General features: G+C 53.6%; 1 protein-coding gene across 1 annotated transcript in view; it reads right to left on the reverse strand.

The window, feature by feature from the left end:
- ATP8B3 (ATPase phospholipid transporting 8B3) overlaps positions 1-16850 on the reverse strand; it is a 59302-nt gene that overhangs the window by 14088 nt on the left and 28364 nt on the right. Inside the window, exons 10-17 of the mRNA XM_074939192.1 lie at positions 15931-16089; positions 13765-13853; positions 10818-11011; positions 9294-9502; positions 6917-6945; positions 4718-4874; positions 3228-3419; positions 2547-2659 (exon numbers count right to left, since the gene is read on the reverse strand). Of these exons, the coding sequence (XP_074795293.1) occupies positions 2547-2659; positions 3228-3419; positions 4718-4874; positions 6917-6945; positions 9294-9502; positions 10818-11011; positions 13765-13853; positions 15931-16089 (1142 nt within the window). The remainder of the gene's footprint in view (positions 1-2546; positions 2660-3227; positions 3420-4717; positions 4875-6916; positions 6946-9293; positions 9503-10817; positions 11012-13764; positions 13854-15930; positions 16090-16850) is intronic.

The raw sequence follows: 16850 nt of genomic DNA on the forward strand, positions 1-16850 counted from the left end.
CCTAGCGTCCTTGCCTGCAGCTGGCTGTGCCTGCGTGAGGTAAGCCGGGGCACTTTCCAACCACAGTACAGCACAGTACAGTCTATAATGCCTTTTGTCTGGCCCCCAAAAATTTCCTTGGAACCTAACCCCCTGCATTTACGTTAAATCTTATGGGAAAACTGGATTCGTTTAACATCTTTTCACTTAAAGTTGTGTAAGCAGAGTCAGGATGAGCTCCACCCTGACATCTGGTGGTGAGGTGTGGCAAGTTGTGGAAAAGAACTTCAGGGGCTGATCTCATTTGCATAGGCACACCCACCCCACCTAGAATGAGGCCATAGCTGCCCAAATGGTCACTTTGGCTGCTGTGGGATCCCCAGCGTCTCTGTTATTGGGGCAGGAAGAATAAATTGTTATTACCCTGATTATGGGAACTGTGCTTGGAACTGTACTGGGCCTTTTGTTATGATGGAGGGACTCACCATCAACTAAGTAGCACTCGCTAGGCAAGGGACATGGGTTCCAAAACTCTGTGAATTGAGAGAGGTTGGGGATAGGTACTTATGCTTGGTGGCATGGGCCCCTTGGTGAGGGCCTTACATGCTAATTGCACTGCCTCCTCTCTCCACTGTGGCATATCAGAGCTAATGTTGATTCCATTGGGAGTCTAGTTACAGGCTGCTGAGCTGAGTTCACTTTGGGCTAATGGTGCACCAGTGCTAAGGCTCCCCTACTACAAGCTGAAATCACAAACGAGCTAAAAACTGACTAAGTGCTGAAATCACGGAGTGTTGTGTTAAGTAGCGGGGGAGCCTGACGCTATATTGTGGAGCAGTTTGCGGGACGGCTGGAGTGGCTTGTGGACCGGCGGGTGGAGCAGTTCGTGGGACGGTGGGAGCTGCTTGTGGACTGGCTGGTGGAGCGGAGCGAAGCCCCGTGGCGCTGTGGGGCAGTCAGCTTCAGATCATGTAAGGTGCCCCCTTACCTCTTCTCCCCCGCCCCCTCCCCATCTCCACCCAGGTTGGGAGGTAAAACTCTGCAGATAAACTTTCGAACTCTGGGGCTGCCCTGACCAGGGACAGAGACTTCTGGGCCTTGGGACTTTGGGTGATTTGGGGTTGCTGGACTCAAGAACCCAAGGGAAAGGACACGCCCCAATTTGCTTGGGGTGGGTTTTTGCTCATGGGTTGTGTTATGAATCCTGTTCGTGGTGTTTCCCCAACATAATGCCACATTGTTTATCTCTGTTATTAAAAGGCTTTTTGCTACACTCAGACTCTGTGCTTGTGAGAGGGGAAGTATTGCCTCTTGGGGGCGCCCAGCGGGGGTGGTATATATTTGTCCCAGGCCACTGGGTGGGGGCTCGAGCCGGTTTTGCATTGTGTTATTGGAATGGAACCCCTAGATCCTGAACCCGGCCCTTGTTGCTGCCAACTCTGATGGGCAGAAGGGTTACAGTTGCATTTTTCAGGAACAAAACTACAACGTTAAGTGAGGAGTTACTGTACAACAGGATGCTCCAGAGGTCCGTGCTGAAGGACCCTTCTGACCCCACGGGCGTCCGAACGGCCTGAGTCAGGCCCCGGAAAATCACGAGTGTGGCTCCAAAGTCATGAGATTTTTTTAACCAATAACTCTGGGGTTCTCTTTCATGTGCCTTCTTGGTCTGAGCCTTCAGGGCCCCGTTTTCAAGCTTTTATCCGCAACCAGGAAGACTAGAAAAACTTCTTCTTTTTTAAATGAAAGCGGAGCTTCTCCAGTGGCAGATTAGCCACTGGGCCAACAGGGCCCATGACCAGGGGCCCTGGCCACTTGGGGGGGCCCGGAAATATGGGCACCCCCATGCCCTGACCCGCTCTGCCTGGCACTCCTGCCAGGAAGCGAGGTCAGCATACAGGGACTTGCCCCGCTCCATCCACCTGGCGCTCTTGCCGGGGACCAGGGGAAGCCCCTGTGCCCCGACCCTGCTCACCAGCAGGAGTGCCAGCCAGGCGGAGCCAGGGAAGGCCCCACGTGCAGACCCCACTCCCGGCAGGAGTGCCGGGCATGGGGATGGGGCAAGCCCCCACACCCCGACCCCATTTCCCCAGCACAAGCGTGGGGAGGGGGGACTGCAGGCAGAAGAGTTGGGGAGGGGCCCCCACTTGCTCTGGCCCAGGGCCCCACAAAAGCTTAATCTGCCTCTGAGTGTCTCTGCTAATCACATGACTCCAGGAGCCAGGAAAACACCAAATACCACGAGAGCTGCCATAAAGTCACAAGAATTGGTGATGCTGCTGTCAGAGTTCCAGGGTAACTGCACCTGTCACCCCTGGATGTGGACGCACCGGGGGAGCCAGGAGCCAGCTCTGGGGAAGCAGGAGCAAACTGGCAGAGGCTTCTAGGCCTCGATCGCACTGGCAGCTTTGGGGCCCTCATACCATGAGCGGTTGAGACATTAGGCTGAATCAAATCACATGGAGCTAGGGAGACAGCGAGAGTGAGATCACACCCGGGCCGCAGGAAAAGAGAGAGAGCACTAGCAGCCGTAAGCCCACCCCTTCTAGGGCTGGTCCCGCACTCACATCCAGTGCCAGCTGGGTGAAAGCCCTGGTAGGCCCATCTTCATGCAGCCTCTCTAGGATCACCACGTCCGCCCCCTTCGTGTAGAGCCGGATCTTCCCCTCGGGGTCTCTCACTGCAGGGAATGAGCCTGCTTAGCCACGGAGCACTCTGCGTCTTCCCCCTGCCCTGCGGTCCCTCCCTGGCTGCCGAGGAACCTGGGGGCGGAGGGCAACACCATGGGGGTTGGGGAGACATGGCAGCGAGCAGGTGGCGCCGCCCTGAGATTTTCCTCCATTGGCAACGCAACGACATCACCCGAGTTACTCCTGATTGTCGCTGGCGGGGCAGGGGGGAAATGGGTCCCAGGGACCCCTCTTTGCTCCGATCAGTCTCCTCCAATGGGGCAGCCCCTTTCTGGCTATCTCGGCCCTTGAAGTGGCAGCTCACAGACCCCTGCACCCTTAAAGGCCAGGTTTGCATAAAGGCACCAGAGGCGACCAGCAAAGCGAAGGGAGACTCTCAGGGCTCGTTCTCGGTGGCCTGGCACCTTTTGCCCCACCGCACCCCCTAGGGTGACCGCTGAAAAGTGCCACTCCCATTCGGGGGTCTTCACAGGTGGGAGCGATGCTGCCCTCCAGCGGCTGGGCCCGCAGCAATCTGCAGCGACCAGCAAGTACCTAGCCCCCGGCCGGCCAGCTCACCCAGGATGGACATCCTCTTGCGGATGCTGTTGAAGTCCAGCATGGCCAGCAAGCTGTACGTCCGCTCTGTGCCCAGCTCGCTGAGGGTGATGGTGTCCTGTGTCCGGGAGAGGAAGACATACCCAAGGTTCCTGGCTGCCATCACCAGGGCCTCTTCGTCCGGCGAAGCTGCCTGGTAAACCAGCTCGCCTGCTAAAGGAAGAGAGTGAGAGACAGACAAGGCTCTTCCCATTAGGCTTGAGCTGAGTCAGCACTCAGAAGGAGACTGGCTTTGCCTACAGGGCCATGGTCAATCTTCAGCCAGGGCTACAGTGGCTTCAAAGCTCCATGCGAACGGCTGTGTCTGGCCTGTTCATTCCCCTGACTCCTGGATGGCACCATTTGGCTGCCTCCCCCCCACCCCCCCGAATAAAGCAAGTTCTGCTCAGGGTTGCAGGGATTCACGTGGCGTCACACCACGATGGTTCCCCAGAAGTCAGAGGATTTGCCCCCCGACGCCTTTGTTCCCCGGCTCGTTACTTTTAAATGAACACTCCGGTGTGGTGCTAATCCCCTGCTTCACGTGGGCAGAAATGCAGCTCGGCACATGCCAGGTACTGTGCTGCTTCCTGGTCAAAGCTCGCTGTTCCTGCTGCTCGGAGGAGCGCCCCCGCAGGCCCTTGGCCCAGGCTACGTAAGGCTTTGGGCCACTGGAGTGGCTACACTGATGCTGGTGCACCTGTGCAACCCGCTAGTATTGACATGACCTGGCTCAGTGCCACCCCCTAGTGTAGACGTGACCTGCCTCAGCACCACCCCCAGCATTGACGTGACCTGCCCCAGTGCCACCCCCAGCATAGACATGACCTGCCCCAATTCCGTATTTGGTGTGGGGGGTGATGAGTGACTGCCGTGATCAGAGGAACCTGGGCAAAGCCCACCCATCACCCAGGCAAGGGGAGGGCTCCCACCGTTCCTCCCCCACTTTGCGGCAGCATTCCCCCTCTGATCTGCCCTGAGGAATCTCTTATCCCGAAGGAGGCACTAAGCCCTCAGCTAGGGCCAGGTGCTGTTGGACCTGGAGCCATGCCCCCCATGACCCCTTCCCACCCCACCCAGAGCTCTGGTGCACAGGGGGAATGGGCCTAAGGTGAAGATCCAGGGGATACACTGGGTCTTCCTTTAGATCTGTGCAAAATGGGGGGTGTGGCGTGTGTGAAACAAGCACAAATCAGAACTCACCGCTCACTCACACCAGTGCTGACTGTCTCCCCGCCCCCACCCCTCATCCTGCACATGGGCTAAAGACCACGCGAGCTCCTGCCCCAACGTATTATCTCCTCGACCGCAGTCCAGGCTCATCTTTAAATGCACCAGCCTCTGGCTTTGGACACGGTTGCTGAAAGTGGCTGAGTCTGGGCAGACGGACAGGCCTGGTCAGAGCCTGGGGCCCCGTCAGAATTCTGCTGTGCTCCCTGGCCAGCAGGGCGTCATTTTCAGACCCAACTCACTGTCTTTCTCCTCCACCATGACGGTGTGGCAGAGGGCCAACAGCCTCAGGAACTCCCTCATCACCGGATCGTCGTTCTGCAGGACGGCCTCCAGGAGCGAGGGGTCGTGAAACTCAGCCGTCCTGTCCACGTAGGGGTTCCAGCTCATGCTGGCTTTCTGCAAGAGGGGCGGGCCAAGACGTTCATGGGAGCAAGGAGCAAAATCAAACAGCCAGGCAAACCCGGCTCAGCACCGCAGGGTTTTCCAGAAGGAAAAATGGAAGAGCCTGTCTACATTGGGAGCTGGGGCTGGGATTCCCAGCCCGAGGAGAAAACACCTGCGCTAGACCGGATTGCACTAAGGTCCTAAAACTGGAGCGTAGCTTCGGCAGCTCCAGCAGCGGGACGGGTTAGCCACGCTGAGCGCGAGCCTGAGGTCTCAGACGGGTACGTACTTGGGGCAAATGAGTCCGTACTCTGGTTCCGGCACCTTGGCTCAATCAGAGCTAATGCAGGTATGTCTCTTTGAGCAGGAAATCACCCCCCCCAGCTCCAAGTGCAGATGGACCCTAAACCGGTTCCATCTCCCTTAGCAACCTGTCTCCTACCATCCATTTCCCCTCTAATGGGCGAAACAGGCCAGCATCTCACCCTTTATATTAAGGACCTGTTTATAACGCATTAATACATGATTAAGAGATGGTTTTAATAACTGACTAATCAAGCGTTCTAGAGCCCAACTGATCAATAACTTATAACTGTGGTTTATAACCATTTTATAATCCATACTACTCATGCTTGTTACACGTAACATGCCTATGACACCTGTTAATTGTTTATTAACCCTTTATAACCATTAATAAATGGAACCTTACTGTGAAGTGTGATGCTCATGAGCACAACGTTGTGATTAGAAGATATTTACAGCAATGGGCCCCATTCTCCATTGCTTTGCACCTGGTGTCATCATTCACCCCTGCACAGAATGGGTGTAAAACCATTCTGAGCTGGTACAATTTGAGGGGCATTTGCACAGGTGTAAATGACTGTACCAGGTGCAGGGGGATGGGAATCAGGCCCCAAACCGGCTACGCGTTTCCAAGCCCTCTCTGCACCCCAGGACTACTGACCAGTCCAAAACCACCATCAGCCCACGTGATGAACCAGGTGTGTTATTTCCTGTGCTGGCCAATGTGGGGCTAGGACAGGGGCGGACAAACCTTCTGGCCTGAGGGCCACATCGGGTTTCTGAAATTTTGTGGAATACCAGTTAGGGGAGGCTGTGCCTCCCCAAACAGCCAGATGTGGCCCGGCCCAGCCCCCACCCTCTATCTGACCCCCCTGCTTCTCGCCCCCTGACAGTCCCCTGGGACTCCTGCCCCATCCAACTCCCCCCTGTTCCCTGTCCCCTGATGCCACACTCGGGACCCCTGCCCCATCTACCCCTCCCTGTCCCCTGACTGCCCCCTGCCACCTCCTCCTCTCATTCCTGACTGCCCCCCCGGGACCCCTGCCCCATCCAATCACCCCTTCTCCCTGACCGCCCCCGGAACCCCTGCCCCCTACCACCCCATCCAACCCTCCTCTCCTTCTTGACTGCCCCTCCAGGACCCCTGCCCCCATTCAACCTCCCTGTTCCCCACCATCTGACCGCCACGACCCCTATCCACACCCCCGACCACCACCCCTCTATCCAACCCCCCTGCTTCCTGCCCCCTTATCACGCTGCCTGGAGCACTAGTGGCTGGCAGCATGGCACCAGTACAGGCAGCCATGCCGCCCAGCCGGAGCCAGCCACGCCACCGTGCAGCACAGAGCACCGGGTCAGGCCGCGGCTCTGCAGCTGCGCTGCCCGGCAAGAGCTTGCAGCCCCGCCGCCCAGAGCATTGCGCCGGCGGCGCAGTGAGCTGAGGCTGCGGGAGGAGGGACGAGCCTCCCGGGCCAGGAGCTCAGGGGCCGGGCAGGAGGGTCCCGCGGGCCGGACGTGGCCCACAGGCCATAGTTTGCCCACCTCTGGGCTGGGAGCATCCTCAGAGAGAACCCCTGAGATAAACCCAGTTTCCTCCCGTTCCCTGGAAGTGGACAATGGCTCGCTGTTACTGTGTGAAACACTGGGCAAAGGAACAGCTAGCACAATAAGGAGTGTACGGCTTTGCTGTGCAGAGGATTCTCGGCTCTGCACTTATAATTACTAAAACTACGCATCGAATAGTTACGCACCGAAGCTTTGTTTTCACCATGTGCAGATCCTGTTGGAAAAAAAAAACAGTTAATAAAGAGCCTGCACCGAACGCTTCTTAGCAGGTGCTCAGGTCGAGATGGTCAAACGTGACCTGTGATTTTGGGGACCCAGCTGACGACACCTTGACCTGACTGTCAAAAAACGAACTGTGTCCACCCTCTAGAAATCAGGCCCTTTTAGGCATCTCAAGTTGCGCGCCCAAAAATCACTAGGCATTTTTGCACATCTTTCCTTAATTCATTAGAGAACAATCTTCTCCAGCACTGGCCACCTGCCCTCCCAGTTCTCCCACCTTCATCACTGCCTTGTGGGAGTCTTGATCTCTTCTGGCTTCTCACTGCCAAGCTCCTCCTTAATCTCCTTCCCGAATACCTGGCTGAAGGATCCAAAGAACAGCTAATCCCTAAGCTCCACCCACTAGCTGTAGAGTTTCAAGGTGACTTGAAAAAGGAAAAATCTGTGGACTTTGTCCTGTTATTCGCTTGGATTTTTTTAATTGGGTCAAAAATAAGGGGCATTTTTGGTTGGTTGGTTGAAGTTTTTAGTTGGGTTTGGGTTTTTTGCATATTTTTAGCATGAGAAATTCAGATCTCACCTGACCTACTTTCCCTGGGAAACTATCAATGACCAGAGCATTGGAAGGATTATGACATCAGATACCAAGGAAGAGAAATTAGATTTACTTCTGATAAGAAAGTGATTTTTATTCACACTCCTTAAAGTTCCTTGAGGCTTTCCCCCTGTCTGTTTTTGTCAATGAACCTTTAACACAAATGTACTATATGCAGTCAGGAGAAAAGCTCTCTATGCTAAAGATTCAATACTCCCTGCCCTGCAAGTCTCATCAATTAAGAGCGGAGCCAGAGAAAGCTCCCAAAACCACGAGAGACTTCCAACTAGTCATCCAGCAATACAAGGGGAGACAAGACCTGACAATCCTGATATTTCTAAGGGTAAAAGAAAGCATAAAAATAACTTTAAAAAAGAAAATGGGGGGGGAGCATCTTCATCATAAAAGAACAACCCCTTTTCTTTCCCTCCTTTGCAGGCCACATTTCAGAAGACCTCTTGAAGTAAAGCAGGGGAAGGCACATGAATGCATTCTGGAGTGTCACAGGAGAGCTGCAGGTGGCTGGAAGGAATTTACAAAAAGCAAACATTTCTGTGCTAAACTCCCCTCAGCACTCCAGCTGGGAGGGACACAACATTGACCAAAAAGGTCTTTTCAAGCAAATGGAAATATTCTTGCAGAAATTTCTGTTTCTGTTGAAATTTCGGGGGGAGGGGAGTTCGGTCAAAAACCTGAAACCCAAAAACTGTTGAGTTTTCGAAAACCAGAACTGAAAAATACAGGGTTTGCAGGCTCTCAAGGACCCCTCCCCCCAAAAATTCTGTGAAAAAATTAATTTCCTCTCAAAATGTTTTGTGGGAAATAAGATATGTTTCCAGCTCTATTCAGCTCCCAGTGGGCCTACCTCCTTTTCAATGAGCACCTTTGCCTGCCGCCTTCCACGCAGCCTGCCCTAATCACCCAGGTCACACGTCATGCCTCAGGTCATCGAGTGTCACCAGGCCAGCCGAAGGCTGCTGTGCCAGAACGGAGAGCAGCCAGTTGCTGATGGGTCTGACAGGAAGTTCAAATCTGAAACGCACCCCTGCTCCCCTCTCTCTGAGGGAAGTGCTGAGGTGGATCCTAGGCAGAGCTTTTGGCCCTCTCTAGCGACTGTATGCTGACAGACATTCCCCAGCCCGTGTGGGGCTGGCCCAAGCCTTGACCTTCCTTTCCCCATGCAGGGCGGGCATTGCTGCTCGCCCGAGCCCTGCCTCCCCACCACGAGGGGCTGGCATCGCCGCTCTTTCCCCCTGCACATTCCTCCACACCCCGCTTTTTTGACAAATGTGCCTTTGTCCCGTAGTTGGCAAGAGCAAACAGGAAAAATGCCCATTGTTGCCAAAAAAGTCGGGACAGCCAAGACAGGGCTTTAAAAAGGGCCTGTCCCGGCCAACACGGAACGTATGGTCACCCTAAGCCACAGATGCACCACGCAGTTAGGAAGAGCACGAGCAAACAATGGGACAATACTGACCAGCATGAAAAGCAGCAGCCCCAGCAAACCAGCTGCCCAACGCCATCTGACATAACTGCATGCTGAATTTCTACAGCACCTGCTACTTGAGGACCTCAACGCACCTTGCTAAAATTAATGAACTGGATTAAATTACTTGCTATGGGTTGCACAGCGGGTCTGTAGCAGAACAAGAAATAGAACCCAGGTGTCCTGCAGTGCACCCCACAACTATTCAAGGTCAGCCTCCCCCAAGAACCTATAGAAACCTGCTTCCACTCAGAGGTACCATAGGTGATCCCGTTGATGCAACATTTCTTGAAGGTCATAATGTTCTGCGTTAAGGTGCCCGTCTTGTCCGAGAAGATGTACTCAATCTGGCCAAGCTGGTCATTGAGGCTGGTGCTCCTGGCTTTTGCTGGAGTGTCCTTCGCAGGGTAGTACATCTCCAGGTCCCAGTCAATAAAACAGCTGTTCACCATGTAGATGAATTCAAACCTAGGAGACCCGGGGGAAAGAGACACAACAGGCATGATAGTTATTTTAGCCACAGAGCTAGGAGCATTTGGGAATCTGACACCCCCCGCCCCCTTTCTCTTTGTCTTACAGCTCGGAGCCTGCTAAAATCCAAAACAGTGCAGCTCACTCAGGGTCAGAATTTCATGAGAGCTCGGCATTATGGGTTGGGAGCAGGTTGGGGGCTAAGCTCTTTTGAAAATCTGCCCCTAATGGAAGGTGCTGAGTGCCCGAACGTCTGTCCCTGAGCACCTTTGAAAATGTGGCCCTTGATGACAAACCTCAAATGTCTGAAGGTTCAGGTAAGGACCCAAAAGTTTGGAAACTGCTTCTGACATATCAGACCCCTGGTGTCTTCCTAGCTGGGCTGAGAATCTCAAGTCACTGGGTGAGCAAGAGATTTCAAGTCATTCCTGCCTCTGGTCAGGACGGAAACAGAGATGTCCCGAAGATCTTCATCGCTCCTGCTTCCCCGGGGAGTGAATGTGCAAAGTAATGGGCAGAGGAGAATGTTAAACTCCTCCAGTCTCAGCGAAAGCTCAGGTCAGGTTTAGAGGGGGAGGGAGAGTCTGCTCTCTCCTGTCCCTAGCCCTAACCAGCTATCCCATTCGATCCTCCTCGCCCTTCAATCTAACATCCAGTTACTGTACTGATGAGCACCGAGGGAGGCCCAGGCAAAGGAGTGGGAGCCAGGAATGCTAATTCTGACTTGGTGCCTCAGGTAAGTCACTTCTCGCCTGTGTGCCTCAGTTTCCCCACTCTGTAAAGTGAGGTTAAGAACACTGACCTCACTGTGGCAGGGGAGGATTCAGTATCTAATTTCTGTAAAGTGCTTTGAACATCCACAGTGCAGCGCATTATCTGTATTTAGGCTCACAGTTGTGTCCTCATCAGAATCACCGCGCTGACATTTAGTGACCAAATATTATCTTCGTCATCAAGCTATCGCCACCAGCCTAGCCATAACTCCAGACCATATCAGCCTCCTGGGCACTTCTCTAGTGACTTTCATCTGAGGATCCCAAAGCACTTTACTAACATTAATTAATTTGAGCATCACAGCCCGTCCTCTGACCTAGGTCAATATTACCCCCCTTCCACAGATAAGCAAATAGAAGTGACTTGCTCGAGGTCAAGGCCGAGTAAAAAACAGACCCCTGACATGCTGACTCCCAGTCCCAGAGCCACCGATGTTCCCCGCTGCACCGAATGGCAGGCTGACCCAGGAGGGCAAAAGGGTAAAGTAAAAGACAGCGACTGTTTATAAGCAGCACAGAATCCACGCTGAGGATCTTACGTTATGTACATGGACATCGGTATGATGATGCTCAGAAGGATCATGAAGCCCCAGAAGGTGAAAAAGGCCTGCGTGGCAGGGCTTGTGCCGACGTACAGAGCGGAGAGGTAGCTGTGCTGCGTGTGGAACTTCACGGCCCAGAATCCGGCGGCAAAGGCGAGGCATAATGATGTAATGACCAGCATCACGAAGATCTGGGGGCAGGGGAAGAAATCCACCTCTCAAGGCACTGTGCAGGATTCCACCAGGCTTTTCTCCAAGGGGGTTCATGGGCCAAGCAGCGCCACCCAGGCTTCCAGAGAGGCAGGCGTGAGGGCCTGTCTGCATTAGCCATTTTAGTAGCAGTGTAGCTAAACTGGTGCTCTCCCCGGGTAGACAATGTGCTACACTGGTGTGAAGCAGGGTAGTTACACGGGTGCAGACAGGCCCTTCTTTGGTGGGAATTTAAACCACTAGAGTTATCCCTAGATCCTCAGCTGGTGTGTCTTGCTCACATGCCCTGGTCATACATGGCCAGATTCGATGTCAGAAAGGAATTTCCCCCCAGGTGGCGAGCCTGGGGTTTTTTCACCTTCTTCTGCAGCCAGGAGTGTGGATCCCCTTTTGGGATCATCTGGGCGTCTGTCACCTAATCAGTTCCCTGCCATTGCAGGGCCTTGGGCATGGGTGGCACCTTGGTCTCTCCTGTTCTCGCTCCTGAGGACTGAAATGCTTTAGTCTAACTCAAGTCTTTGGGCAGGGGTTTCTGGGTGAAAATTAACTATGCAGGGAGCTCAGATTAGAAGTTGGATGAAACCTGGTATAGCCTTTGTGTGGACAGTCTTATTCTGGGCCTTTTTTCAGGTTACTGTATGTCACTTGGGAAGGAGTTTAAAACTAAACCCAAAAGAGCCACTCTTATACCGGAATAAGAGTGTCCACGCATCGGAGGTTTATACCAGTATAACTAGATCTGGATAACTGGTAAAATGTTCCCATGTGAACAAGACCTTCGACATAGAGCCTGAGTTCTCCAGCTTTGCCCTGGTGGGGGGGCATATTATACTTAGATGGGAAGCTCTTTGGGGAAGTGACTGTCATTTTGTCCTCTGTCTGTATAGCGCCTAGCACACTGGGGCTCTGGTTCATGAGTGGGCTTCTCGGTGCCACCGGAATAAAATTAATAATAACGTAATAATAATTACACATAACAGAGTCAATAATAATAATAGTATGGATACATCTCATGGGCCCCTCCCTTCCGAATTGTTATGGCTTAGACCCACCCCTGCCCATCCATAGTCACAACATCCCCGCAGCAGGTGCAGCCAGCGGCAAAGCACCGTTAGGAACGTATTTAATGCACCTTTCGTTTCTCTCAATGCACCTGGAAAGCAGGAGGAGGAGCTAGTGCCACATGACCATCCGCAGACCGCCCCCCCAAAGGGCCACAGAGCATCATGTGGGAGCCACCGACAGAGGATGGAAGGACAGAGCCAACAAGGCATCGTAGCTAGAACCGGTAACTGAGAGTGCTGCCTTTAAATAGAGACTTCAGGGCAGACGGGATGGTCTTGTGGCTAGGGAGATGACTCTGGGGAGCCGGGTTTTGTCCCGTCCCCCCCGAAACCTTGGGGACAAGTCAATTCCTCACTCTCTGTGTGGCAAAGCCTAATTCGTTCCTGTTTCTGATGTACAATGGTGCTGAACACCCGAGATGGTACTATAAATAGCCGTGGACCATGTTATCTCAGAGATAAACACAACACAAGGCTCCAGGGGTAGCTGGTATCTCACCAGATATCCACGAGGAATAGTTGCTGTTCCTAGGGTTGAGGTAAATAGGCCTGATGGGTCATTTGGTTGGAAAATTACAAACACCTGAAAGCAGGAGCTTAGCAAGCCACTGCTATAGCTCATTTGTAGCTATCAACATAGCATCATCAGCACCATGGTCCTACAGCCACGTTCACCCATCTGCCTGCTGATCCCTCTGCAAACATATGTGGCCACAGTTCTTCAAGACAGCAGGACAAGGATTAGTGTTTAAATTAGAATCTACAGCCAGAGGACCTTTTAGTGGCTCTACACTAAGGGCCAGTGGAACATGACACTACGTTCTCCAAGCCAGATCCTCAGCCGGGGTACACGGGCACAGCTCTACAGGGAAGCTACGGTCAATTTCCACCAGCTGAGAATCTGGCCCCTTTGACTTCAATGGAGCGAGGTCGATTTATACTTGCTTAAGACCTGGTCTTCTTATTTAATTTAAACTGCAGTGCTGGGGAAAGGGGCTGGTCTCTTTGCTGTTAGAGTGGGTGGGCAGAGCCCACCAGGACAAGGCGGGAGGGGAGGGGCCATGGGGAAAGTGCCACTTTGACAGCTGCTGAGAACGAAAAGCAATGCAAGTGTCCCAGCTGCACTCCGGGGCGGTGAGTTATATGGGCCTAGGGTGCCCATGCTCCAGGAATTTTCAGGGCCCGGGGGCCTGGCTCCACAATGTTCACGGCCGGGTCTCTCCCCCGGCCCCACCTGCCACCCCTGCACCTCCCCTGGAGCATCTCCCAGCCTGACCTGCCGCCCCCAGGTGATTTAAAAGGGCCCGGGGGGCCCCAACCACCACCACCACCACTGGCAGCGCAGCGAGGCTAAGGCGGCTTCCTGCCCGGCCTCACTTTGCGCCACTCCCAGAACAGCCCTATGGCCCCAGGGAGGGGGTGTCTCCGCACGCTGCCCCCGCCCCGAACACCGACTCCGCAGCTCCCATTGGCCAGTAACTGCAGCCAATGGGAGCTGCGGAGGCGGGGCCTGCGCACCCCCCCACCGATAAAACGCTCTCAACACCAGTCCCACACCTGCCTTCCACTCCATGCTGAACCAGAGACAGAGCTACACCTCTGGGGAGCGAGAGGTCAGGCAGTGACAACTCAGCTGGCCAGCCCATTTCTGGTGGAAGAGATGCACTTACTACGATCACCAGTCTGTCCATCAAGCGGTCCAACTTGGTTTTCTTCATCTTGATCTTCCCACAGTTTTTCATAATTTTGGAATCCAATCCTGGATAAGACACATTTTAAAAAGGAAAACAGAAAAACACCTGACCCTGGCAATTGTTTAGCTGCTGGAGAATCATGCTGGCTGCATCACACCCACTTTGCTCTCCAGACTGGGGAGAAATGTCTAACACATGCCCCATGATGTAGGTGTCATCACACTCTGATAGGAACTCATTCCAGGGAAGCCTGTTCTATCATCCCATAGCGTGGTCTAGTGGTTAGACCAGGGGCCTCCTAGGTTCCATTCCCAGCTCTGCCTCCGACCTACTTTGTGATCTTGAGCAATTCAATTCACCTTTGTGCCTTGGTTTCCCCATCTATAGACAGGGTATAATTATGTGTAGCCCTTCGAGAGCTCCAGGGGCAGGGAACTCTAGAAGTGTCACTTGCACATGGATGGCCAATTTTGCAATTCAAGGGCTGCAGAGGCAACTTGCCAAAAGCATACGTGTAATTTATTCCTTCATTCCTGTCAGAATGGTGCAAAGGGGCCTTAATGTAAATGAGAATCTGGCCCAAGGAATCGACAGCATTTCTAGTATGCCCATGCCAATGGTATTGCTCAGATAAACAGAAATCGCTTGCTGGCTGACGTTGCCAGCAGTAGACACCTGCCACTGATCAGAACTGTTCTCACCCCGAAGTTAGCGAAGAGCTACAGAGTTGGAAATCTCAGGCTACATGGAGCCCTCAAATCCCACCTTGGGAATTTGTGACATCCGGGGACAGTGGCAGGAGCATTAACAAGACCAGGTGTCGCCTCGTCCTCTGCCCTTATGGTAGGGGTTTAATGAGCTCTCCAAAAGGCTGAAGAACCTTCACAGAGTAGGCCAGAGGGACCGTTCTGTCCTCTAGTCTGATCACCTTCATAACACAGGCTATAGAATGCCCATCTGTAATTTCTGCACCAAGCCCATATCTTGTGGTTGAGCTCCAGCATATTTTTGGAAAGACACCCAATCTTGCTTTAAAGACTCTGTCATGGAGACGCCATTGCATCCCATGGTCAGCAGTCCCAATGGTTAATTACACTCAAAATGTGCCTTATTTCTAGCCTGAATTGATTTCACACCAGCTACCAGCCACTGGATCTGGTCATGCCTTTGTCTGCTACACAAAAGCAGCCCTCTACTGTCAGACATCTTCTCTTGTAGGTACCTATAGACCAGGATCAAGTCACCTCTTAACCTTCTCCATGACAAACAGATTGAGTTTCCTAAGTCCTTCACTGTAAGGGAACATCTGAAGGGAGCCTGAGAATGTGAATCTAAGCAGTGAATCTGCAGGTGTTTGTTTGCATGACCAACAATGCTGCTCAAATGAGTCAGAAGAGCACCTGCAGTTACTCTTTTTACAAGCGTAAGCTAGGCATCAGGAAGGCATACCCACATTGTGCAATGGTCTGGCAACTCCTAGGCATGTGTGGACGTCATACATGGGGTGATCTGTGAACTGGGCTGCGATCGGTGCTGACACCGTGTGAAAAGGAGTGATGTTTTACTGATGGGTTAAACACAGAGGCTGTGCTGTACCTGGGGCTGATCGTTGTTTCAAGTCCAGCATCCCCTCTCCTCCCTCCAGCAGTGGTCTATTCTTGAGGCTTCACAGGGAGGCAACCCATCCCCCAACACCATAGTGCACCTGGCCAGTTACACCTAATGCACGTGGAAGAGAACCAGGCCACCTGCTGCGCTCATCCAGTGAGCAGCTTGCCCTGCCCTTTGGGTGGCGGCCTGCTTCCCACTGGGCCAGTCTCCATACTCAGGTACACAGACCAGCTTCAGCCAGGATGGGTTAAGGCAGGTGAAGGCTGGCTGAGGGGCATGACACTGTCACCCTGCTCGCCGGCAGCAGCTCCACATGTCCGTTTGGCCCACCAGGCCAGAGCCTCCTCCGGCATAAATCAGCATAGCTCCATTAACTTCGAGGGAGCTATGCTGAATTGATTTCAGTGGTGCTACAGCTGATCTACCCCAGCTGGGGATCTGGCCCCTTGTGTCTCTTCGTCTTTTCGTCCCTGCCTCCTCCTGGGGCTAGGCAGGGTGGTGCAGGGGGGCCATGCAGCCGCTGGCACTCACCCGCGTAGATAACGAGGCCGTAGCAGGTCTCGGTGTTGCGTATCCTGCAGCCTCGCAGCAAGATCTTCTCACTGTCCAGTGAGTACTTCTCCCCCCTCCACTCCAGTGTGCCGATGAAGCTGTGCATGCGGCTGTTGGGCTCCTCGCAGGTCACTTTCCCTGGGATGCCAACAGCAAGGAGGGTCTGAATCACCCCTTGGCTTTCTGGGGAGAGACTGCAGAGAGGGGTCCCTCCTCCCATCCTTCACCCCCTTCCGCCCCTCCTGCCTCATCAGGGAAGCTGACACAGCTTCTGTGGAAGAAATGTAGACCAGGGAGAGACGGGGCTTGCCCAGGGTTCGTCAGGGAATCGCAGGAGGCCACTGTGACCTGAGAGAGATATGCCAAGGGATGGTGGGTTGGGGGATGGACATGGGATGAGCTAGCCCAGTGACCTCCCTGGGGAGCAATGAAGGAGGGCTTTATGGTTGAACGTTAACCCCTTCATCCTCAGAGCCCAGCTTTGGGGTAGTTCAGCATCACCCTGCGCATTGCATGGCTGGGCAAACTGAGGCCCAGCACGATCGAATGAGCAGCCCTGTGTCCAGCCCAGAAAGTGGGGCAGCTGGGAATAGAACCCAGGGAGTCCTGACCCTCAAGCCATTGATAGCTGCTTGGTGGAACCATGGGCAAGAATGGAGAGCAGGGAGCTGGAGACACGGCTGAGGACAATCCTTGAGAACACAGACCTAAGTCCTGAGGGGAGGAAGGGGAATGGAGAGAGGGGCAAGGGTGGGTTGTTTTTATCCCAATATACAATAGATCAGTCAGATTCTGATCGCAATTACACTGGTGTAAATTCACCCCAGGGCTAATGCCCTGGCAGAGTGGTCCTAGGGGCAGAATGCTGAAGGCGGCCACAACCTCCCCTTCCATCTATC

The sequence above is a fragment of the Natator depressus genome, chromosome 25 (genome assembly GCF_965152275.1).
Source record: "Natator depressus isolate rNatDep1 chromosome 25, rNatDep2.hap1, whole genome shotgun sequence".
NCBI lineage: Eukaryota > Metazoa > Chordata > Testudines > Cheloniidae > Natator > Natator depressus.